The sequence below is a fragment of the Macaca mulatta genome, chromosome 3, assembly GCF_049350105.2.
Source record: "Macaca mulatta isolate MMU2019108-1 chromosome 3, T2T-MMU8v2.0, whole genome shotgun sequence".
In the NCBI taxonomy this organism is placed as follows: domain Eukaryota; kingdom Metazoa; phylum Chordata; class Mammalia; order Primates; family Cercopithecidae; genus Macaca; species Macaca mulatta.
In genome coordinates, this window is record NC_133408.1 from 168600153 (window position 1) to 168626805 (window position 26653).

Below are 26653 nucleotides of genomic sequence, written 5' to 3' on the forward strand. Positions count from 1 at the left end.
AGATAGAATACTACTTCTACTGAGAAGATTCACAGTAAAAGCAATCAAATAATTTTTAAGGTCACCCCAGTCAATATATATCTACCCAGTGGAGGGAAAATCCCCACTTCTGGCAAAATGTGTCATGAAGGGTCACATGCTGTTTTTCAGTCATGCATGTCACTTGATCTATGGCTAAAAGTGAGTTATTTCTGGGGCATACTGGGCTTACTACTTAAGCTACTTAGTAAACTATAAAATAATAGCATTCCATGGTTTGGGATTTTAACATTAACAACATTGTTGGAAACATTCCAGAAGATGAGAAAGTAAACTATTTTGGAAAGTGACATTAAGAAATCAATTCTGAGAAAAGACAACTAGCTCTTGTACCACTGCTTAAAGTTCATTTTCTTTCCCTTCTAAGTCTGATTTTACCCATAAAAGTGTAATTTATGCTCATAAAAAAGTGCACATAGTACAGAAAGTTATGAAATGAAAAGTAAAAGCCTCCCTCCCCTCCTAGTCTCACTTATATATCTTTCCAAAAACTTACTGTGCATAAAGTAGCCTCTGTGTGTGTATAATTTATAATAAAACAGCTCTTTAAAGTACAAGTTGGTTAATTTACAATAGCATAAAAAAAACTTATGAAAAAATTTAACCAAGGAGGTGAAAAACTTATTCACTGAAAACTACAAAATGTAGCTGAAAGAAATTAAAGACACCAATAAATGGAACAACATACTGTATTTGTCGATTTGGAAATTTAATATTGTTAAGATTTCAATACTACTCCAAGCAATCTATAGATTCAATACAATCCCCATCAAAATCCCAACAATCTCTTGTACAGAAAAATCTACCCTAAAATTCATATGGAATTTCAAGGGTCCCCAAGTGGCAAAACAATCCTTTTTTTTTTTTTTAAATTTTTAAGACGGAGTCTCACTCTGTGGCCCAGGCTGGAGTGCAGTGGCCAATCTCGGCTCACTGCAAGCTCCACCTCCTAGGTTCACGCCATTCTCCTGCCTCAGCCTCCTGAGTAGCTGGGACTACAGGTGCCCACCACCACGTCCGGCTAATTTTTTGTATTTTTAGTAGAGACAGGGGTTTCACTGTGTTAGCCAGGATGGTCTCGATCTCCTGAACTTGTGATCTGCCCACCTCGGCCTCCCAAAGTGCTGGGATTACAGGCGTGAGCCACCGCGCCTTGCCGCCAAAACAATCTTTAAAGAGAACACTACAGGCCTCATATTCCTGATTCTAAAATTTATTACAAAGCCACAATAATCAAAACAGCATGGTACTGACATAAAGAAATACATCATAGACCAATGGAATAGAATAGGGAGTCCATTAATAAATTCTCCTGTATATGGTCAAATGATTTTCAACAAGGATGTCAGTGCAGAAAGCGCAGTCTTTTCAATAAATGGTGCTGGGAAAACTGGACATCCACAAGCAAAAGAAAGAGGCTGGACCCTTACCTAATACCACATATAAAAATTAACTCAAAAAGGATCAAAGACCTGACATAAGACCTAAAACTGTAAAACTCTTAGAAGAAAATCTAGGCGAAAAACTTCATGACATTAAATCTGGCAATGATTTCCTAGATATGACACCAAACAGACAACGAAACTAAAACAGATAAACTAGGCTATATCAAAATTAAAAACTTCTGTGCATCAAGGGACACAATCAACAGAATGAAAAGGCAACCTAAAGAATGGAAGAAAATGTTTGCAAATCATGTACCTGATAAGGAATTAATATCCCAAATATAAAAGGAACTCCTGCAACTCAACAACAAAAGAAACCCAATTTTTAAACAGGCAAAGCACTTGAACAGACATTTCTCCAAGAAGATAAACAAATGGCCAACAAGCATATGAAAAGATGCTCAACATCATTAACCATTATGGAAATGCAAATGAAAACCGCAATGAGATATCACTTCACACTTGGTGTGAAATGCTAAGACGGCTACTCTCAAAAAACCGAGAAAATAACAAGTGTTGGTGAGGATGTGGAGAAATTGGAACTTTGTGCACTGCTAGTGGGAATGTAAAATGGTGCAGCTGCTATGGAAAACAGTATGATGGTTCTTCAAAAAATTAAAAGAAGATTAAATAAAATCACCATATGATCCAGCAATTCCACCTCTGGGTATCCAAAAGAATTGAAAGCAGGGGCTGAAAGAGATATTTGTACACCTGGGTTTATAGGAGCCTTACTCACAACAGCTAAGAGGTAGAAGCAATCCAAATGGCCATCAACAGATGGAAGGATAAATAAAATGTGGTATACGCATACAATGGACTATTATTTAGCCTTTAAATGGAAGAAAATTCTGGCACACGCTACAACATAGATGAATCCTGAGGACATTATGCTAAGTGAGGTAAGCTAGCCACAAAAATACAAATCTGTATGATCTCACTTATATGAGGTATCTATAGTAGTCAGACTCAAACATTAAGTAGGAAGGTAATTGCCAGGAGATGGGGAGAGGGGAGAATGGAGAATTGTTGCCTAATGGGTATAGTTTCAGTTTTACAAGATGGAAAAGTTCTTGATATTGGTAATGCAACAACATGAATATATACTTAACCCTACTGAACTATGCATTTATAAAAATGGTTAATACTGTAAATTTCATGTTATGTGTATTTTTATAACAATTAAAAAATTTTAAAATTATTTTAAAAGCTCAAGTTAGGTTATATAATACTGTTATTTTAACCTTTACAATTTATCTTGTATATTTTTCCATATTATCACGTATTTCTTCTTTCTGGTTCATCTTTGGGACTATTTACCAGTATAAGCACACTGTTAATTATTTAACTTTTCTCTATTGATGGGCAAGTAGAATATTTCCAGTTTTTTCACTATTACCAACCTTGCTATAACATTCCTTCTTTGACCTATATATCTTTCCACACTGTATGATTATAAGTTATTGCCTAAAATTTAGTCAAAACTCTAAAGACTCCAAATATAAAAAGAGTATCAGGGCAAGGGAACATGTAGCTATAAAATCCAACTTAAGTTGCTGTCACTAATATTAAGACCATAAGTCTCATAACCTTTGATTCGGTGATTAAATTTTAACGGAAAATATTCAAAAGAAGGAAAAGGTTCTATTTTTGACATTATCTGTAATACTAAAAAACGGAAAAATGATCTAAATGTCGACTAATAGAGGCATTATAAGGAAATCAAGTAACACCTTTATAGCTATAAAACAATAGGAAGACTATGTAACTGTATTAAAAATATTTTTATGTTCACAGTAAAAAAACACACCCACTTTACATTTTAGGCTGTAATCCAGAGATTTTAAGTGCCTCATGGGCCTAATGTATCCCAGGCAGATATTCTGTTTGGACTACACAACTTCTTTGAAATTAGAATTTGACTCTCTTTAGGCATGGTGAATATTCTCCAATTCACTGTCGTCTACATCACTTTCTAATGTTTTATAACCAATGCTTTGCCCTACTCAGGTACCTACATTCTTGACCCCCGAATGTAGATGAAAACTCAGAAGGACTTAGAAAAATATAGACAGATCTCCTGACGGGGAGTGAGCTGCTCAGTGCACTTTCCTTTGGGAGAAATAGTGCCTCCACTTACCGTTAAAAATCTTATACCAGTTAGCACATATGTTAAATATATGTACATACATACACAGCATGGTGATGTTTTCCCGCTAGATTGGCTTCCAATGCCAATTTGTGCAATTCAAGGTTAAACAGAATATAAATTGTCCATTTCCAAGGACACATAAGAAATAAAGATATGTTTCTTCCCACACCCCACACCTCCTTTTTAAGAACCCCCAGTATCACTCACCTAGTGACTTGCTTGTGGAAGTCTGTAAGTTGTTTGTGTGTCACTGTGACGGCTCCCACAGTTGTTTCCTTTGGCAAACCTTTTAAGGAATTTTCTAACCAACGACAAAAAGTCTGTATAGGGAAAAAGGGTAAGAGTTTTAAAAGGAAGCATGGCTTACTCACCTGAGACCCTATAGATACTAACAAAACCCCACAAATTTTCCTCAGTAGCATTTACTTCCCTACACTTGGGAGCAAGTAAAGGAATCAATAAAAGTGCTCTCATTAGCCCTTCAAACCCTTTGGGTTGATGGCAGTCTGAACATGCATGCCTAGACTTCCCTTCAAAGGGGCAGCAGGCATCATTTCAGAAAAGGACCTTCTACACCTTAGAAGTGAAGTTTCTTCTGGATGAGGCTATTGTTCTTTTCCTGTCATAACGTATATGACAAATTACATATGCATGCATGCAAACACGGACACAGACACGGACACGGACACATGGACACACACACACACACACACACTCGCTCTCTTTTTTGAGATAGGGTCTCGCTCTGTTGCCCAGGCTGGCGGGCAGTGCACTGCAGCTTTGACCTTCCAGGCTTAAGTGATCCTCCCACCTCAGCTTCCCAGGTAGCTCGGACTACGGAAGTCCATCAACATGCCTGGCTAATTAAAAATAATTTTTTTTAAGAGATGAGGAGTCTTTCTATATTGCCCAGACTGGTCTCAAACTTCTGGGCTCAAGAGATCCTCCCAAAGTGCTGGGACTACAGGTGTAAGCACTTGACCAATATACTTTTAAAATTAAACAGATTTCCAAAAACTCTTGAGCTTAAAGATCAAAAGCGATCCAAAGTAAAGGTTCAGATACCTGAAAGAGGAGGGGCAAAAAGCCACCATGTCAGAAAGTATACATATGAGTCCAGAACCTTAAGGATTTTAAGGCCATCTCTCTCAGAATAAGTCCTATCCATTCAGTTCCTTTGGGATATCTGCCTGCTCTTTGTGTTAAAAAACCTAACTCTTGTTGCTCATATCTGAGCATTCTCTTTATGCCCTTCCTATGCACAAGAATTGTCTCTACTCCCTTTACTTCCTTCCTTTCAAAAATAAAAATTCTAGAGACTTCCTCTGGGTTCTTATTTTCAGTTTAATTGTTGTCCTTTGGGTCAGCTCTAATATTTCTTCATCCCTTTCTTAAGTGGAATGTATACTTCAGTCAGTTTTGGGCTGTAAAATTACTCTTTTATATCTAATTTTTTTTACATTATATATTTTCCCATCATATTCATTTATGACCATAATAGGCCAGAGCGAAAGTATTATAAATGCTCAGGAAGTACTAAGCATTTCTTAATTATGGATACAAAACAGTTCCTTAATTCTTAAAAATACATAATAGTTGTTATATAGCAAACTTTTTTTTTTTTTTTTTTGAGACAGGGTCTTGCTATGCAGCTCAGACTAGAGTGCAGTGGCATGATCATAGCTCACTGCAGGCTGGAACTCCTGGGCTCAAGCAATCCTCCTGCCTCACCCTCCTGAGTAGCTGGGACTATAGATGTATGCCACCACACCCAACTAATTAAAAAGAAATTTTTATTTTTTGTAGGGATGGGGTCTAAGTTGCCGAGGCTGGTCTCCAACTCCTGGCGTCAAGTGATCCTCCTGCGTTGGTATCTCAAAGTATTGGAAGACAAGCGTGAACCACTGTGCCCAGCTGATATACAGTACACCCCGTTGAGTACATGGCTACCTGGTTTCTATTCCTGTCCAAACTTCTCGTTCTCATTTTTTGTTGTTGTTGTTAGCACTTAACAATATGTTTACAATCAAGAATGTTTTTATAAAGTTAGATTTACATAAGTTTTCTGTTACTTGGGAACCAAGTGTATTTGTAAAAAAGTTTAAGCAGAGTATGAAGACTTTTTCCCTCAGGTCGACTTCTGAATTAAATTTGCTGATTCCTGGAGGTTCAAAAAGTACTTTTCTTTGGAAAAACAAATATGCTACTCTATCAGGTTGAAATGGAACATGTGTATTGAACCAGCGAGGAATAGGTACTATCTATTATATATTATTATTATCCATTTTATATTCTGCAGTTCCGTAAGACAGTTCACTTTAACTAGGTCCCATTGAGTACTTTCCTGAACTGCTTTTATAGTAATATTAAAAATTATAAATTCCATTTTAAAAACAATTTCAGGTTATATTATACTTTACCATTCTACTCAACTTTCACACAGTACACACAACCTGAGTTATGGTCATGTGGCCCAGTACTGAAATTACTTGGGCATTATCAGATAGCTTTAAAAAAACAACTCCATCCTTAGGTGGGTGATAAAGGATCTGGTTCAAAGAAATCCAGAGGGGAAATATATACAACTGTACATTGTGGGTTACTTTCACAATTATGTGCTTCCAAATGTTCTGGTTAGATGTATCACCAAGAAATAATATAGTGCTATAGAATAAGTCTCAAAGGATTAAATACTTCCTGAGTAATATGCAACTAATAAAACTGACATTTGGACATCTCTCACAAGACATCTCTCACAAGTGAACAAATTTCACACTGGAAAGTCACACGACTGAATTCAATGCTTGATACTTACTTCTGGTAATATAGCCCCTATGATAGTGACATAGAAACATGCTTTAAATAACTCAATATAAATTACTGACCTTTACGGGCCTCTTCATCTACCAATCTAACTTGGCAATATGTCTAAATTTGGTTCCATGGACAGTAAACAGGGCTAGTTGCAAAATTAGGGTTGGTCTTAAGGAACCAAAGCCTGTGAGATAAATTCCTTATGAAAACAATCTTACCGGTCTGTCAACCTGCATGATCTCCCAGAGCACTTCAGCCACATCTGGTAGGGTATAGGGGGGGAGGCAAAAGCAGCAGGTGTGCAGCAGCTGGCTGACAAGCTGCTGTCCAAGCTGGTTCATCACCTGTCCAATCAGTTCTTTCCGTAATTCAAAGTCTTCTTCATGCTGTATGTAGGAAAGCAGGAACATCAGATAAATTCTAGTCTCAATTTCCCAAAGACCAAGCACTCCTTCCTCTTTAGCAATTTCTCTTTAATAGGTCGGAGGGTGTGTATGTCTGTGTGTGCGGGTGTGTGTGTGTGTGTATGCAGGTGTGTATAAAGTAACAGCTGGATTCACAAAGTCCAGAAAATGTTTTGTCTTTGGAAAGAAAATGAAGGAGTTCATTAGTATCCAGGGAATGAACATGGGTTTCAACAGAGATTAATGCTTAGATTTTTCATGATTTGAAGGCAGAAAACATGGTTAATAATTAAAGTTAGCAATTTAAAAAATTTTTTTCTCATCTTCTATGTGATGGTATTAATTTTTCTTTAATGTGAAAAATAACTTGTGTTCCTATTTCCTTTTTAAAAAATCAAGTCAGCCTGGCACGGCAGCACACACCACAGTCCCAGCCACTCCAAAGGCTTAGGGGAACAGCTTAAACCCAGGTGTTCTGGGCTGGAGCATGCTATACCAATTGGGTGCCTGTGCTAAGCTCAGCATCAATGTGGTGACCTCCTAGGAGCGGGAAACCACTCCTGGGTTGCCTAAAGAGGGAGGGGTGAACAGCCCAAGTCAGAAACAGAGTGGGTCAAAATTCCATTCTGATCTGCAGTGGGATCTCACCTGTGAATGGCCACTAGTCTGGGTAACACAGCCAGACCCCCACGTTACAACAAAACAAAACAAAACCAACTGAAATAAGAATTGAAGACATCTATCAGAGATCTAATTTTTTCTATCAAAAAAACCCTTATTTTTTTTCTCCTTGTGGTCTTTAATTTTTTTTTTTTTTCTTTTCTGAGACAGAGTCTTGCTCTGTCGCCCAGGCTAGAGTGCGGTGGCCCGATCTCGGGTAACTGAAACCTCCATCCCCTGGGTTCAAGCAATTCTCCTGCCTCAGCCTCCCTAGTAGATGGGATTACAGGCATCCACTACCATGGTTGGCTAATTTTTGTACTTTTAGTAGAGACAGGGTTTCACCATGTTGGCCAGGCTGGTCTTGAACTCCTGACCTCAAGTGATCTGCCCGTCTTGGCCTCCCAAAATGCTGGGATTACAGGCGTGAGCCACTGCGCCCAACCCTTCTTGTGGTCTTTAAAAACACATATATTTCTAATATCTTGAGAAAAATATTTTTTAAATTGCCTTTCCCTTCTAGTTATTTTCTTCTCTCTTTTACTGCCAAACTTCTTAAATGAATAGCCTGAATAGAATGCAGAAGTAAATACATACTTCTTCACTGCTCTCCCCTGTCTACAATTCTACTCCACTTCTAATCAAACCTAACTTCAAAACTCCTGTGAACCACATTACTGCTCCCACTGCTTAGTTGTCTACTAACAAACTTAGCACTATTCTGACGTGCTCTGATCTTGATTTAGAGGCAGTATGACTATCTGCCTCTCTAATCCATCACAATTCTACCTCTATTTCATGGCTCCATTTAAATCCCTCCCTTTCCAGAAAGTTATTCCAACTCTTTTTGGTCTAGAGCTTTCCCTCGTCTGACCTCATACCAATCAATGACTTTTATCACTCATCTGACAATCAAATATTGGAGGCCAAGGTGGGAGGATCACTTGAGGCCAGGGGTTCAAGACCAACCTGGGCAACATGGTGAAACCCCATCTCTATAAAAAATATAAAAACTAGCCAGCATGGTGTTGGATGCCTGTAGTCCTGGCTACTCAGTAGGCTGAGGATCCCTTGAGATTCACATCACTGTACTCCAGCCTAGGTGACAGAGCAAGACCCTATTTCAAAAACAAATGAAAAACACCAAATATTGGCTTCTTGTTGTTACTTAACTCTTTAAACTTGTTTCTCTCTTCAACTAGACACCAAATGGTTTAGGAGCATGAACAGTTTTAGACTGCTTTATATAGCCTAAAGCACCCAGCACAAGTGTCTTAGTTGATATTTTGACTAGTGAATGATCCACTATGATATATGTCTACCAATACAGATCAAGTAAGGAAATACTAAGATGCTGGTTTTCCCCTAAGGAATGACAAAGAGATAGGAGATAAAAACTGTTAAGCAGAAATGGTATCATTTTTATACTTACATCATTGGCTACCCCTGTATGAATGAGGTCTCGTAGGAACCTCATGACACTACAATTGGCATCCCGGTGGTCCAGGGTAGTAGAGGCAATGGCCCACTGTAAGATAGGGATGACTACTTGGCTCCGCAGCAAGGTGACAGGGCTACGCTGAATAAACCTGGTGTGGAAAGTGAGACTAGGTATAAATGACAAGTTTAGGCTATAAAAGCAGCCAGGGTAAAAGGGCAGAACTATGAAGACAGTAAAAAAGATCAGTGGTTGGTGGGGGTTTCAGGGAAGAAGGGATGAATAGACAGAACATAGAGGATTTTTATGGCAGTGTAAGTATTCTGTATGATACTGTAACAGTGGATACATGTCATTACACATTTGTCAAAACCCACAGAATGTACATCAAGAGTGAAGCCTGGCCGGGCGCGGTGGCTCAAGCCTGTAATCCCAGCACTTTGGGAGGCCGAGACGGGCGGATCACAAGGTCAGGAGATCGAGACCATCCTGGCTAACACGGCGAAACCCCGTCTCTACTAAAAACACAAAAAATTAGCCGGGCGAGGTGGCGGCGCCTGTGGTCCCAGCTACTCGGGAGGCTGAGGCAGGAGAATGGCGGGAACCCTGGAGGCGGAGCTTGCAGTGAGCTGAGATCTGGCCACTGCACTCCAGCCTGGGCGACAGAGCGAGACTCCGTCTCAAAAAAAAAAAAAAAAAAAAAAAAAAAAAAAGAGTGAAGCCTAATGTAAACTATGGACTTTGGGTGATAATGATGTGTTAATATAGGGTCACTGTTTGTACCACTCTGGTGGGGAATGCTAATAGAGGGGAAGGCTGTATGTGTTAGGAGGGAGGAGTATATGGGAGTAACTTTTCACTCAAATTTGCAGTGAACCTAAAGTTGCTCTTAAAAAAAAAAAAGAGACCACATCTTAGATTAGTATATTAAAAGACATGTCACCACACCTAATTTCCAACTAAGATTTTATAAATCAAGAAAGACCAGTCAAAAGGACTTACAAGTAGAAACTCTCCTAGGTTAAAAAGTCCTAAAGATGCTAGAACAGCATTTCCCAAACTAAAGTTCACAGAATTCCAGTTCCCAGGATGTCAACAGGAATCTCTCAAAGAAAAGGTTGTGTGTTAAGTAAGCTTGGGAAATGCTGCTGGATTTTTAAAGTGGTTTTGCTTGTTTATTTTTTGTTTTAAACTACTATCGGGTTTCCAAGTTCCTTTAATATACAGGGAGAATCTCTTCAAAAAAAGATACAGTATATTCCAAACTTGTTTCATCATTTGTACAAAGAACATTTCTAGGGACTAGTTTTCCAAGGAATACATACCCTAAGAAAACAGAGGGTGACAGCCCATCCAACAATTCTATCAACTAAAAAGAGAAAAAAACAGTTTTTCTAACCTATCCAAAAACTAACAAAAAAAGTGTTCAATATTCAATCCTGCCGGTTATGGTGGCTCATGCCTGTAATCCCAGCACTTTGGGAGGCCGAGGTGGGCGGATCACCTGAGGTCCGGAGTTTGAGACCAGCCTGACCAACATAGCAAAGCCCCGTCTCTACTAAAAATACAAAAATTAGCTGGGCATGGTGGTGGGCCCCTGTAATCCCAACTACTCAGGAGGTTGAGGCAGGAGAATCACCTGAACCCAGGAGGCAGAGGTTGCAGTGAGCCGAGATCATGTCATTGCACTCCAGCCTGGGCAACAGAGCAAGACTCCATCTCAAAAAAGAAAAAAGAAAAAAAAAAATCAATCCTAAGATGAAACAATCAAGTCAATATTATTTAGCATTTGTAAATGAAATAACAGTTGGGCTTTTGTTGTTTTGAAAATAATGATTTTTCTCTTTTTTTTTTCTTTTTTAAATGCTGATATGGTAACAGGTTTGGTTCAAATTCCTTAGTTAGGGACTAAGGAATTCAATCAGAAGTTTGGCAATCATATTATCAAACTTGATAAAGTAGGCTGTGGGTAGAGCTGAGAAATACAGTATAAGGCAGGTGCTAAGGCATCTTAAAATCCCAGACATTCTTTATTCTGAAACTGATTATATCTAAAGGACGCTAAGCTTCTCAAAGAGAAGGCTGAGGTGAAACATGAAATCACAACAGCACAAACAGTCAAAAACTACAGAGGACTGTAGAAATGATCTAGTCAAGTGTTTTGCCAGGCACACTGCATTGTCTTGTGTGTGTGCCCTCCTTCCTGGCAGGAACTCAGCTGCTTTATCCCTTGCTTCCTGCCATTCTCTGCGTCATTGCTGGGGATATATCAGCTTGCAATTTACCTTTGGGTTATGAATCATTAATCTACTTACTCCAGTGACTTCATTTTACAAGAATAAAACAACCAAGGGTCAGATGGCAAGACTAAGCAGTGACAGGATGAGCAATTAAGAAATGGGCTCTTCAGAAGGATTTACCTGGTAGCTAGCCGGAACAGGTCATCTACAGTGTCAGGGTGATTCTGGAGACCATTCTGCTGTTCTAGGAGCTGAAAGGTGGGGATGCACAGTGCCTAAAACAGAACACTGATTTTAAAAGAAATCCTTTTTCAGAAATGCCACAGCATTCAGACTTGCCAAATATTACAATAAGTACAAAAGGAACAAAGAAGAAAAGCACAGTTGGGAGAAGAAAAAGACTGTAATGAGAATCTGATCAGGAAAAGAAAGACATAAATCCTTCCCAGTTGACATAAACAGTTTTCACCTATGAAGTCCACATTTAAGAAAGGGTTGAGGATACAGATTTTAGTTGATAAAACTCAACAGATGTCATCTCAAAGTTTTAGAAATTTCTGAAAGCAGACTCTATTTAGGTACTAGATATGGTTTAGTCCACTGAGGGAGTGGAAATTTTTATAATAATTATGAAATATCAATTTTAAATGAAAAGACATCTTGGGAAAAGAAACAGCATTCTTAAACTCAATATTCCCCCTATGTGGCTGGAAGGGAAGGAAAAGCAGTATCTGAGGAGCTGTTTCCAATGCTATTATTAACTCTAAAACCCTCCCTGCTGCTAAGAAAACTAGTCAGTTGGCTGTTCCAGGCAAGAAGTTAAAAATACAATAATGCTTGAGCTTAGAGATTCATTTTGCTCACCTCCTCCCCCCTTCCAAACACCCTATCTCTGGAAGAGCATAAACCAGGCAGTAACATCTGTAATAATCATTACACTCATGTGGTCAGTCTCTCATTCTCTCAAACAGGCCTGTTCAGAGAACAACTAGGAAGCTTCTACCTCCCTGTTACTAGGAAATCAACATGCCTGCGAGAAAACATAAAGAAGCAACAGAATTAAAGACATGGTAAAGAATACGCTGGTAGGCCTTCAGACCCTCTAGGCCTGATGCATCTATATTCCTCATGGAAAAGATACCTGGAGCATGTCTAGTAGTCCCTGCCGACAGCCTTCTTCCATGCCATATTCATCCACGAGGATACTGCCAAGGTACAGGAAGCAGGAATGCTGATGTACGTGGTACACATTCACCATCTGTTGAGGGAAAAAACAATTAGTTCAATGCTTCGCCCTTCAAAAACTACCAACTTATGAAGCTGTCTCCAGGAAGAAATTCAGAGATAGATTGACTTCTTCTCTTTAAGGCAACACAGTAAAGTTTGTTAGCACTATTTTATGAAACAAAGGGCTCAATATCTCAATGATTTTCAGGTTCTCTATTCTTCCAACCCTTTGAGCTTTCATCTTCCCAAGACAATGCTGTGTAAGAGTTGTCTAATACTTAAAGCTGGAAGCTATCAGGGAGCTCATGGATTATTTGCAAAACCCCAGCACAGAATATTTCATCCAGTACGTAAAGGTTGCTCTCATTTGCACTGTAGATAAATCATATTTTTAAATAGTATATATAGCCATAGTTGGGAAAACAATATCAAACACCTTCATCTTGGAGAAGACAGTGAAAGCATTGTTTAAATTTTGAGTTGCTCCTAAACCTATTTTATCTTTTAAGTAAAAAATAGTGTTTTCTATGAAGCTATTTGGATTTCAGCAGAAAAAAATTTGAGTACAATATGCACATTATTATTATTACTATTATTTTTAAGAGATAGGGTTTCGCTCTGTTGCCCAGGCTGGAGTGCAGTGGTGAGATCTTGGCTCACTGTGGCCTCAAACTACCAGGCTCAAGGGATCCTCCCACCTCAGCCTCCCGAGCAGCTGAGACTATCGGTGCGTACCACCATGCCCGGCCACAATATGCGCTTAAATAATTTGTTTAGAATTCTTACTCCACTATCCTCCCAGAATTAAGAAGCAATTGTACACTCACCTATTTAAAACGCCACCACAGTACATATGTATTGATCTTATTACATAAATTCAACTCTATGAACTTGGTGGGGACTGAAAGGATACAGTAACTAATTCTTCTATTGGCCTATGCCATGGAATGAGCATGAGATAGGAGCTATGAATCCATTCCATGATGTAAACTCAAAATTATATGCTCTACTAAGGAATGATTAAGTCAAGGATTGCCAAACATTTTCTTAAAGGGCTACTTTGTAAAAAGTACAGATCTTGTCCACCATTCAGTCTTCTGCCCACTCAAGTTTGCCAGTGTAGCACAAAAATGACCAATAGATAATATTTAATTATGGCTATAGCTCAGGAAAACATTAAAAAAAAAAATAGGTGGCAAGGCCACTGACTGTAGATTGCTGGCTCCTGAGTTAACGGATTTTTTTTTTAAGGATAATTTTCATTTTTGTCACATGTACTGACTCTAGAACACACTTCCTATATAATAGTGCCACCTACTCTATTGGTCATATATAACTGTTGGTCATATATGAGTTATATATGAGTTGGTTATATATGAGTTATATATGAGTTGGTCATATATAACTGGCAGGAATTAAAAAACAGTATCAAAATCATGAGGGTATCCTCTAATAGCAAAGGGGCATTCTATCAAGTTGTGGTAGACCCAGAATATATTGCACTGAAGGGGACACTTGACCAGAGGTAGCAATTGCCTAAATGCAAACATGTATTACGGTGCTCAGCATAAAGTGAAAGTAGAGAAAATCACTAAAAATCAAAATTCTGTTGAAATATTTACCTGTACAACCTTTAATCAAATCTACAATTTAGAGAGGCAAGGTTATCCAAGTACCACCACTGCACCAGCATGCCTGTGCCTGTGGTTGAGGGCACCTATGATGCAGAATTTAAGGGGGAACTCACTCTTAAGGCCAAGATCTCCTTAGAATCTGCACCCTAGGTGCCCTCCCTAGGTGGAGCATGGTCACTTCAGGTTGGGCGGGGTAGGGCTCTAGCCTGGAGCTCTGTGACTATTTTCCTCACAGCATGGGTACAAAACTTCAGAACACACCTCAGAGTCCTGCAAATACAGGACTGGCACTTTGCCTTGCATCCCTAAATCTTGTGTCCTAGGCACTGGCATCCTGGCCCTGCTCTAAGGTTAACATCAACATAAATGACTTAGTGACTTAAGCATAGGCACCTCATATAGTTCTAGACGAGAATATGATTTTAGAGAACATCATTTAGTGAGTCATACCATCATAATTACATATCAATCTTAATGACTAAAAGAGTCAAGTTTTTTGACAAATAAGAGACTCCTGTGGACAACTAACTGTGGCCAAGATTGAAGAAAATCCCTTTGGGCCAAGAAACAGCAAAGAAACTTGATACATTTTTTTCCCAAGGATCTCAACATAAAAATGCTTACCATTAGTATACAAGGACTGAGCACGAGTCATTTGCTTCACAGAATTTCACACTGGGCTGTGTTTCTACTTAGAATGCTGCTATAGCTACTATACAGAAGAGATTTTAGGCTGTTTCCCTTATAGACAATGTACCTATCACAGGCATTAATCTCTTTCAAGTTTTTTTTTAGTTTGTTCATAAATACAAAAGTGTTTCATTTCTTCAGCAAAGTTTTTGTCCTAAAGGCTCCTATTTCAAATTCTTTTTTTGAGATGGAGTCTTGCTCTGTCACCCAGGCTGGGAGACAAGCAATTCTCCTGCCTTAGCCTCCCGAGTAGCTAAGGATTACAGGTGTGCGCCACCATGCCTGGCTAATTTTTGTATTTTTAGTAGAGACATGTTTAGTTTCACCATGTTGGCCAGGCTGGTCTTGAACCCCTGACCTCAGGTGATCCACCTGCACAGCCCTCCCAAAGTGCTGGGATTACAAATGTGAGCCACCATGCCTAGCCTATTTCAAATCCTGTACATGGAACATGTCCCTCACCACCGCCCCCCACCCGCCCCAGATAACTTTACCTGTGTGACTAGTGGCTGCAGCAGTGCTGCAGATCCTTTGCCTACACAGCGAACAGCAAAGCGCAGGCACCTGCAACAACGCTCTACAATCCGATTATCAGCCCGGTGCTTATTTAGAGTCTCGGATAAAACTGGCCATATCTGGGTCAAAAGTAAAAGAGCACAAAAAAGAAAATTATCAACAACTAGGACCTGAAAAACTGCTAAGTTGGTAACACCTCATTTAGCTTTTAAATAACTGGGACAAAACTTTCTGTATAGGAACACACATGGCCAGCATGCACAGGTTCAATAGACTACCCACCACAAAACCCTACCACTCAACAAGAGAAAACAGTGCCTCTTTAGAACTGGAAGAAGAGCATGTCTAACTTTGCTAAAAGGCAGAGATACACAATTTCTAAACTTCAGACTTCCTGAAAGGCGATGAAAAGAATGAGTATGAGCTATACAGGAAGAGATGTTTAAAGACAGTTCCTGGAAGGTGGAAGAATTTGAACAAAAGGACTAGAGTTAAGGAAATGGCATCATCTGAGACCACTGGACACTTAAAAATATTTAGTGTTGATGTCATTTGTCCTCTGAAGTCTCAAAAGCAATTCTTAAAACATGACTTTTGATCCTCACATAACCTTCAGTGAAAAAAGTAGAGGGGAAATATGTCATCACTGAGGAAACTGAAGTCACCAGCTTTGTCAAAAATATTCTGCTGGTACTGATCAGGCCTCCCAGCAACTCTATGAGTTACACAGTGGATCTCTTTCTACCACTTCTCTGGCCTTTCAATGCATTCCCTTGTAGCCTGTTTTGTTATCAAATCTAAAATAAAAAGATATTTGGATGGCTCTGTCCCTCATTTCATTGAAACAATATCAACAAACTGAATCTCCCTATGAACTTGGAACACAGTATCTCCTCAGGTGAGTTACCCAAAGCCCTGTAAGGAAAAAAGAAGCAAGCCTTGATTCCACAAGCATCCATTAGCACTTACTTCCTGTATGACTTTCTGGCACGGATGAGTCTGTCCATTTTCCACAATGGGATTGGTATGCCTGGGAAAAGACAACAGCCCAAAATAGTGAATGAAGACCAATTTCACTGAGGACCCAGAGCCCTGATCCCTGCTTGCTTACTTAGTATCATTTTCACCAAATAAAGAAAACCAGATGATAAAGTCATTTACTTACATCACCCTTATAAGCACATATTTTAAATCATCCTATCATTTTTTGGCCATCTTTAAGTCACTTCCAATAGAACATGCAAATTCAACCCAACTTTGGATACATGGGCTGTGAGGCGCTACAGCTATCTTTTCCATTTTTTCCCCCTTATAAACCCAAATATGGGCTGGGTGTGGTGGCTCACGCCTGTAATCCCAGCACTTTGGGAGGCCGAAGCGGGTGGATCACCTGAGTCCAGGAGTTTAAGACCAGCCTGACCAACATGGTGAAACCCTGTCTACTAAAAATACAAAAACTAGCTGGGCGTGGTGGCGCATGCCTGTAATCCCAGACACTTGGGAGGCTGCTGGTGGCGCTACTTGGGAGGCTGAGGCAGGAGAATCGCTTGAACCTGGGAGGCGGTGGTTGCAGTGAGCTGAGATCACACCATTGTACTCCGACTTGGACAAGAAGTGGATGAAGTAAAACTCCATCTCAAAACAAACAAACAAACAAAAACCCAAAAACCTGAATATGTAGTTTCTTTCAAATTAACAAAAAAATACACACAAGTTGTCTAAATCCACTACTAGAAACCAAGTATTGCTTCATTCCTTGCATTAAAGGACTAAAAGCTATAGGAACTGTAGTCCAAAGATGCTGCAGTTCTAGTCTGAATCCAATGTACTATCCACAATCAGCCAAATACAACTCCTCTAATTCGAGAGCCCACTAATTTGAAGAAGGAAACAAACAAACACATAATTAACTACCAATTACTTTAAAGGAAAGCTACCCTTTAGTTTTAAAAAGCCCAATAGCAACTTTGATAAAAATTTAACTTTAATTCAAGTATTTACAACTATTACAGATTTTCTTTCACTTACTGTGAAATAAGGGTTACTGTTAATAGGTTCTCAGAATGGCATGTTAATAAGGCTCTCCTAATTATAAAAGGAAAACATTGCACCAACTCAGAGAAAGGTATCTGTTGACAATAACTAGTAACACATTACCTTTTTAAATATTTATCCCACATAGGCTTCTATGCAACGATTACTATAACATTCCAGTTATACACTGATCCCACAAATTATAAATTATGTTACTCAGTAAGAATCACCCTTTGAAAACTGTCACTCAAATGCCTTTTTAATCATTAGGCTCCTCCTCTTGACTTCAAAGATGCATTAATTTCCCCTGATCACTGAAGAAACTTCATTATATTTTTGTACCCATACACTATATAGAGAGATGTTCTGAAAGTATGGTCTCTGGAATAGCAAGCAGAATCATCAGTATCACCTAGGAATTATCAGAAATGCAAATTTTCAGGTCCTACCCATGATCCAATGAATCAGACACTGAGGGGATGGGAACTAGCAATCTGTGTTTTGATAAGCCCAGGTGATTCTGATGCATGTGGAATGATGATATATGTGAAAGTTTGGTCTTTTGGTGTCCACAGAACTGGAGACCAAAATAATTCCATTTTTAGAGAGTCTTTTTTTTTTTTTCCTTTTTTTTTGAGATGGGGTTCTCACTCCGTCATCCAGGCTGCAGTGCAGTGGCACAATCTCAGCTCACTGCGACCTCTGCTTCCCAGGCTCAAGTGATCCTCCCACCTCAGCCTCTCAAGTAGCTGGGACCACAGGCCCATGCCACCATACCCAGCTAATTTTTTATATTTTTGGTAGAGACAGGATTTTGCCATGCTGCCCAGGCTGGTCTCGAACTCCTAAGCTCAAGCAATCTGTCTGCTTTGGCCTCCCAAGTGCTGAGATTACAGGTATGAGCCATCGCGCCCAGCCATCCACTTTTAAAGAGTATTTTAACATAAAGATCTACCAGGAATGAATTCTTAGAATTTGTCTTTGCCCCAGAACTTCAGGTAACAGCTGGTTTAATTAGTCTCCAAACCACAGGGAGATACTTGGAAGTATGAGAAAAAAATACTTGCTTACTTCAATACACAATGGTTTCATTTGAGCCTTTAACCCAAGTAAGGCATCCAGTGTCTCCCTTCTTACCTAAATATCACTGCAAGGCGATCTAAGAACACTGTGGGATCTGAGGATATGCCATTGCTGGGCTCTTGAGACAACAGCTGAAGAGACAAAAGGACATTAACACCCAATTGTCACATGTACAAATGTATAGCCAACACTGCAACATACATCAACTTTTGTCTCAATCTCTGCTTATTTCCTTATAATAAAGCCCTAAAAGTATATAAAGTCCTAAAAGTTACTCAAATGGTGCAAATTTTAATTTAAACTGTCAAACCACTTTCCTCCATCTTATTGCATCCTGGCCAAGACTACATATTACTACATTTTACTGTCTGATTACTGAGAAATAGAAAATAGTATCATTTGATTTTTTTCTCATTTACTTTACTTATTATTATATATATTATATAATTATATAATAGATTGTATATATGTTATGTTACACAGTACGTAAAAGATTATATATTTAGCTTTATATTATAAAGCTTTACAATTATTATAGCTTTATAATATATTTTAAGCGAATTGTCTCTTACTCTTCTTTCCTAAAATTTCTTAGATATTCCCATAAGTAAATCATCAGAGATGAACTACAGAATTATTTTATCAAGTTCTAAAAATCCCACTGGTATGCCTACAATTGTTGTACTATAACTATAACTGGAGAAGAGTTGACATCTTTAAAATATCTTTTAAGGAAACATGGTAGGTTCTGACGTTGATTGCTAACTTGAATGAATTCTTTTCCCATTACATTTTCTAACTGATGATTACCAGTGTAAACTAAAAATAAAATCCTAAGTCTCCCACCAACCGAACAGGCCCTTCCTGTTACCAAGGGGACTCCAGAGAAACCTTAAAAATGGCGCTCTCAGCCATGATGGGACGGGAGGTCAGATAGGTTTTTGTTATACTCCCTATCTTTTGGAGTTTAGGAACAAGTGGCCAGCATTAATGTTAAATGGAGATCATAAGACTGATCAAAGACCTTTTTTATTTGAGATGGATTCTTGCTCTGCCACCCAGGTTGGAGTACAATGGCACGATTTCGGTTCACTGCAACTTCCACTTCCCAGGTTCAAGAGATTCTCCTGCCTCAGCCTCCCGAGTAGCTGAGATTACAAGTGTGCATTACCACACCTGGCTAATTTTTTGTATTTTTAGTAGAGACCAGGGTTTCACCATGTTGGTCAGGCTTATCTTCAACTCCTGACCTCAAATGATCCACCTGCCTCGGCCTCCAAAGTGCTGGGATTACAGGCATGAGCCACCACGCCCGGCTGATCAAAGACTCCTTGTGGCAATAAGACAGTAAATTACAAACAAGATCTGAGGCCACACAAGGCAAGAGTTAAGTCACATCTATAGCCCATCAATCTTATTAAACTGTCAAAGTTATAGCTGACTCTGACACAGCACCCTTAACTTAAACATTCCTTTCTGCTAGCCCCAAGCTTTTTGTTCCTTTAACCAACTGCAGATTAAAGAATCTCTGAATCCACTTATGACTTGTAAGCCCCCACTTCAAGACAGCCCATCTTTTTAGACCAAACCAATGTATACCTTCCGTATTTTGATTTATGTATTTGCCTGTAACTCCTGCATCCCTGAAATACATAAAACCAAACCACAATCCCACCACCTCAAGCACACTTTCCCAGAACTCCTCAAGACTGGGTTTTCCTGGGCTGTGGTCACTCATACTGGCTCAGGACAAACCTCTTTAAAACATTTTATAAAATTTGGTTTTTGCATTAACACTGATATAGTGAGAATCTATTAATTCTGAAATACTTATTTCTTGTATGCAGTTACTTTGATAGCATTATTAATTTTAATAAATTCTTAGTGCATTTTCTTGGGTTTTCTAGATAGATAAAAGATCTGTAAATAAGTAATTTTGTCTTTTCATTTTTAACATGTAAACACCTTATATTTGTTTCACACCTTCCTTAACTGGACTTACCTTTTTCAATGCCATAACCTGAACAGAACATAGTTCACTAAGACATTCAGTAATCTTATCCAAAGGTAATCGGGCTAGGACAAGTGCCGTCCCTGAAAAACAAAGGAAGATACAAATGAAAAATAAACGCTAAATTGAGGTAACTCAACCGGTCTACATCATATCAATGAACAGAAAAAGCGAACTGGTTTGGTTCCATTCTTTTAAAAAGATCAGCATTGTTTTTTAAAATTATAACACTTTGTTATTTACAGTTGTTTTTTCTTTATTTGGCTCAGAAGGCTAAGACTGACTAACACTTACAACTGAAGTTAATATTTGTCAAAGACTTTTAAAATCTCCTTCACAAAGCCAAGGGCAAAGCTATTTTAAAATGTATAACCACAGTGTAATATTTCTCAGACTTCCCAGAGATGCTGATTTAGTGGGTCAAAGAGAGTCTTTATTTTTGATAAGTACTTCCGGCAATTCTTATCATAAGAGAAATTCTGACATAATGCTTTTAGAAGAATGGGCTGAAATTAGAGATTTCACTCTTACACCATAACACTCTCTGTGAGGTTGTAAGAGACATTTTCTCTGGGCTTCAGTTTCTTTATGAAATAAGTGACTTGAACAGCGAAGTAACAGTTAAATTTGCCTTTCTTTTTTTTAAAAAAAAAGTTACAAAAGCCTCCTGCCCCCTTCTTTTTCCCTCCTAAATAAATCTTGACTTAGAACTACCTAAAACAAAAAACAACAGAGGCAGTTAGGTTCAAGTGGAGACAGAAGGTCCAGACCCTTCCCACTCAGCCTCCCTCTTGCTGCAATCCCCATTCTATCCCAACCAACTGCTGAAACACCTTCCCCAAATCCAAAGGATTACATATTGTAGCCTAGGTCCCTTCTAGGTCAAGAGACACCTTGAATATAATTTTTTTCCCCCTAAGTTTCATTCAACAGAACAGTAATTTATCCCTCTACCTTCAAATTTGAATAAAAAAACCAGAGTGAATCTTACTGGCCTTCTATAAGCCATAAATGAGTTAGACTTTTTTTTTTTTTTTTTGAGATGGAGTCTTGCTCTGTTGCCCAGGCTGGAGTGCAGTGGCATGATCTTGGCTCACTGCAAGCTCCACGACTTTTCTTTAAAACTAGGAGGGAAAAGCCTAATTTCAGCATGATTTTCCTTTTAATTAATTCCTATAGAAAAGTATGTTACTTTAAAAAGTTGCCAGGCATGGTGGCTCATGCCTGGTATCTCAGCACTTTGTGGGGTCAAGGCGGGAGGATCACTTGAAGCCGGGAGTTCAAGACCAGCCTGGGCTATATAGCAAGACCCTGTCTCTATTAAAAATTTAAAAGATTAGCTGAGCATAGTGGTGTGCACCTGTAGTCCTTGCCACTTGGGAAGCTGAGACAGGAGGATCACTTGAGTCTAGGGGTTCAAAGTTATAGTGAGCTATGATCTGCTACTGCATCCCAGCCTGGCAACAAGCAAGACCCTGTCTCTAAAATAAATAAATAAAAAAATAAATAAAATTGAAAACCATTTTCTACATCTATTAGATACCACTGAAATTTGGGAGGCCACGTTGCACTATAGGTAAGACATCACTTCAATATCAAGGTTAAATTCCACTAGAAAATGACAAGAATATTTGACTCTGATTTACCTGTGCCTATGAAGGGAAACAACAAAAACCCAAGGCACAAAAAGAAAATCTGATATAAAAAAGCACAGTCACACTAGCTGGTAAGGAATCTGGTCATATGAATGACAAAGGACAGAATTCACAAATAAGGCCATCTAATCTTGCCAAGGCTAATTGTTTAACAAGTCACAGAGGCTTAGAAGATACTACACAGGTTATTTTACCCAATCCTTTAATATACCTCAATCCTCTCTAATTTACCAGTGATAAGAATTTCATTACCTTACAAGGCACTCCAATCTGTGTTCGGAAAGTATGGTTAGAAAGTGTTTTCTTCCTAGAGCCAGTATATGCTTCCGTATAAATGGCTGACAAGTGACTACTCATAAAATAAATATGATCCTTCTTTTATAAGACCATCTTCCAAATATTTAAAAATAGCCACCATGCTTAAAGGCTGGTCTAAGTCTTTTCCCCTAGCCTTAATAGCTCTATTTCTTCTATTAAGTCTGAGCCTTATCACAATGGCTGCTCTGGATAGAGAATCACTGAGCTGATCAGTAATGGTTAAAGGCTGCTAAGAGACCAGCACCCCTGACTTCTACTCATGGCACTGATCCATGTATACTACCTTTCAACTCCCACTTACCTCTTTGGTATGGCAATACCTCTTTGGTCTCCCTTTTTATTCTTCCAACTTAAAAAGCAGCCATGTTTAGTTTGAATATGTTGTCTCTACCCAAATCTAGGTCTGTGCTATACATACTACAAGTAGTATTAATTAATCATATTGCCTTAAGATAGTCCAAGAAAAGAATGCATGTACATATAGTCAACACTATCCCCTCCAGTGGAAAAGCCACCTTCCCCATCTCATAAATTCTTTTTTTTTTTTTTTTTTTTTTTTTTTTGAGACGGAGTCTCGCTCTGCCGCCCAGGCTGGAGTGCAGTGGCCGGATCTCAGCTCACTGCAAGCTCCGCCTCCCGGGTTCACGCCATTCTCCTGCCTCAGACTCCCCAGTAGCTGGGACTACAGGCGCCCGCCACCTCGCCCGGCTAGTTTTTTTTTTTGTATTTTTTTAGTAGAGACGGGGTTTCACCGTGTCAGCCAGGATGGTCTCGATCTCCTGACCTCGTGATCCGCCCGTCTCGGCCTCCCAAAGTGCTGGGATTACAGGCTTGAGCCACCGCGCCCGGCCCCATCTCATAAATTCTTATCACTAAGCCCATTGCAACTGAAAAAATTGGAATATGACAGATGTAAGATTACCCCAAGTAGTGGCTTTGAGGTGACTATTAGTGGTTAACATCAAGTAAATACCTTTTAGCAAGCCCACAGCAGCTTCTGGAGACAACAGGAAGGAATCAAGGGAACGGGCAATCTCCAGGAGTCCATTAAAGTGCTGAGCCATGTGATCTCGGCAGACAGAGCAAATGTTATGAATGGCTTTGGCTGCAGCAGAAGCCAGGGGCTTTTCACACAGGCCTTTCATCAAATAGCCCAACACAGGGTCTAAGAAGAAAAGCCAAGTAGAGATTACATATCTGAAACTAAAGGAAAACTTCTAGTTTGTTAGAACAGAGGTATACTTGCTTTTCTTTTTTCAAAGCAAAAGAACCCTTTTAAAAAGTGAAATGTGTTCAGAACCACAATAAATAAAACACATAAAAATGGAGCTGATCTCACTTACATATTATCAACAGGCCCTGAGCCCCAGCTATTTCGTCTTCCATTTCTTCCCTCATGGCAGTCAACATAACTCCCAGGGATTCACAGAGCAGTTTGTAAACCACTGACTTAAGAGCATATATGGCAATCCAGGTATTAAGAATATGGTGATGTAAGAAAGAATGCAAAGCTCAGGGAGTTACAATTATACCGAGAGATGAATTACTTGGTAAAACAGTCTATATGAATCAGGACAAGGATAGCTGTCTAAAGCTGAAACTTTTATACTTGCTTCTTTCTAGTTACAAAAGGCCTTAAAAATAGGCAGATGAATCTTTAGCACTTCTAGATGAATTAATTCACTATGTTTTAATTTTGCCAAATATAAGTGTTCCAAGAAAGTTTATTATAAAGTTGAATTTCTATAGAGCTAATTCTACTCATCTTTTTACCTTCTTTTATAAAAAATCAGAATGTTTTTCTATAGGGAAAAAAAACCTTAGAAAAGCCATATATTATTTTTGGGGACAGAGCCTCAGTCTGTCCCACAGGCTGGAGTACAGTGGCGCGATCTCAGCTCACTGCAACCTCCGTCTCGCGGGTTCAAGCAATTATCCTGCCTCAGCCTCCTGAGTAGCTGGGACTACAGGCATGCGTCAAGCCCGGTTAATTTTTGTATTTTTAGTAGAGATGACTGTTTCACCACGTTGGCCAGGCTGGTCTCAAACTCCTGGCCTCAAGTGATTCGCCTGCCTCAGTCTCCCAAAGTGCTGGGATTACCACTGAGAGCCACCACGCCTGAGCAAAAAACCATATATTTTTAAAGGTCATTGTGAGTACTTTATATTGACCTTGTAGGAAACTGTGAAAAAGTGGAAAGAATCAAAAGAATAACATCTATTTTTTTTTCTTTTTTTTTTTGAGATGAGTCTCGCTCAGTCACCCAGGCTGGAGTGCAGTGGCGCAGTCTTGGCTCACTGCAACCTCCCGCTCCTGGGTTCAAGCAATTCTCCCTGCCTCAGCCTCCTGACTAGCTGGGATTACAGGCATGTGCCACCAAGCCTGGCTAATTTTCTTGTATTTTGAGTAGAGACAGGGTTTCGCCTGTTGGCCAGGTTGGTCTCGAACTCCTGAACTCAGATGATCCTCTCGCCTCAGCCTCCCAAAATGCTGGGATTACAGGCATGAGCCACTGTGCCTGACCAAGAATAATGTCTTAAAGCCCATTTAAAACCATTATGTCCATTTCTAGTCTAATGATCAATACGATGTCCAAACTCAGCACAATCTGCCTACCTTTACCAAAAAGAAAAAAACAAAACCAAAACCTCACTCTGTTTAGTCTAGGAATCAAAAGACCTAGAATCTAGAAGCTACCCCAAGCAACTCTAATACTGTAGACTTCTGTGACTCCCAAATTGGGTATTTGTAGTTTTGACTATTCGGAATATGAACATAGAGCAATTTGTCTACTGCTGAGGCACAAATCTGAATGAGATACTGGAAGGTGGCACTGAATGATAAATCTTTTGATAAGAGTCTGCAAGTCAACCTAGATTTGCTGCTTTCTGGACATTAACTGAAGTATTAAAACAAACAAACAAATCTACTGTTCCTTGGTGGAAAAATGGTTCAGAAAAGAAAGCCAAATGTTGAGCCAGATAAAGTGCAGAAATCTAAGAACTAAAAAACAGTCATTTTGAAATCACTTGGAAATAGTACGCTGGGCCAGGTGTGGTGGCTCACGCCTGTAATCCTAGCACTTTGGGAGGCTGAGGCGGGCAGATTACTTGTGGTCAGGAGTTTGAGATCAGCTTGGTCAATATAGTGAAACCCTGTCACCACTAAAAATACAAAAATTAGCAGGCATGGTGGCACACACTTGTAATCCCAGCTACTTGGGAGGCTGAGGCAAGAGAATCACTTGAACCTGGGAGGTGGAGGTTGCAGCGAGCCAAGATCGGGCCACTGCATTCCAGCCTAGGCAACACAGCAAGACTCCGTCTCAAAACAAAAAAAGAAACAAACAAAAAGAAACAGTACGTTGAACTTAGAAAGCAGCTCAATGTATAGAAACAAAGAACACATTCACTCTTTTAAGCATGTGTTTCAGTCACTAAAAACAGATACGTAAAATAAAATCAAGTAAAAAGGCAATAATAAAGATATACATAGGAAACATATCAACCTGAATGATTTAATACTAATCACAAATTTTGGCATTCCTAAAATTCTCAGAATGTATCCCTCTTAAATGTCAGGGCTTGATATATATTACCCTGGATAAGTTATTTCGTCTCTTTGGGCCTCAGTTTCCTTGTCTGTAAAATGAGGAGGTTACAATAAATGATTTCCAACTTTACCTTCAATTCTAAAGTTGTTACTTATGATCTTTAGTTATTTTTTCAAGTCAATAAGGACAGCCAAACCAAACACCGCATGTTCTCACTCATAGGTGGGAACTGAACAATGAGATCACTTGGACTCGGGAAGGGGAACATCACACACCGGGGCTTATCATGGGGAGGGCGTAGGGGGGAGGGATTGCATTAGGAGTTATACCTGATGTAAATGATGAGTTGATGGGTGCTGACGAGTTGATGGGTGCAGCACACCAACATGGCACAAGTATACATATGTAACAAACCTGCACGTTATGCACATGTACCCTAGAACTTAAAGTATAATAATAATAATTAAAAAAAAAAAAAAAAAAGGACAGCCAGAGGCTATACAACAGTCTTCATTTTAATTTGCAGTTATTTAGTTTGGAATAATAATTCTTGGTTTTTAAATGAAGCATGTATTACAAGTGAAAAATTACCTCCTTTGCTTTGGTCCTTTAGTAGCTTCTAGTATGTTAAAACTATAAGAGAGTCTGATTAGCATAAGCCAAAGACTAACAGAGACAGAAATGTTCATGCTTAAACAGAGTACTAGAAGCAAACTGTTCAGTGTTTCCCTATCTGTAG

General features: G+C 39.1%; 1 protein-coding gene and 1 long non-coding RNA gene across 13 annotated transcripts in view; one reads left to right on the plus strand and one right to left on the minus strand.

Moving 5' to 3' along the window:
* Positions 1–26653, minus strand: part of TNPO3 (transportin 3) — a 100733-nt gene that overhangs the window by 8871 nt on the left and 65209 nt on the right. For 9 of the 12 annotated variants that reach the window (XR_013414646.1, XM_077994775.1, XM_077994776.1 and 6 more), the window contains 10 exon segments: positions 23334–23525; positions 20379–20470; positions 18431–18507; positions 16229–16289; positions 15238–15378; positions 12334–12450; positions 11373–11467; positions 8947–9103; positions 6669–6836; positions 3844–3956 (listed from right to left, as the gene is read on the minus strand). Coding sequence is in view for 11 of the 12 variants with exons in the window: in XM_077994775.1 (XP_077850901.1) it covers positions 3844–3956; positions 6669–6836; positions 8947–9103; positions 11373–11467; positions 12334–12450; positions 15238–15378; positions 16229–16289; positions 18431–18507; positions 20379–20470; positions 23334–23525 (1213 nt within the window). In the remaining variant the exon portion in view is untranslated. 12 annotated transcript variants of the gene reach the window in all.
* Positions 24563–26398, plus strand: LOC144339923 (uncharacterized). The gene is made up of 3 exons (XR_013415519.1): positions 24563–24727; positions 24864–25415; positions 25548–26398. It is a non-coding gene; the product is annotated as an uncharacterized LOC144339923 (long non-coding RNA).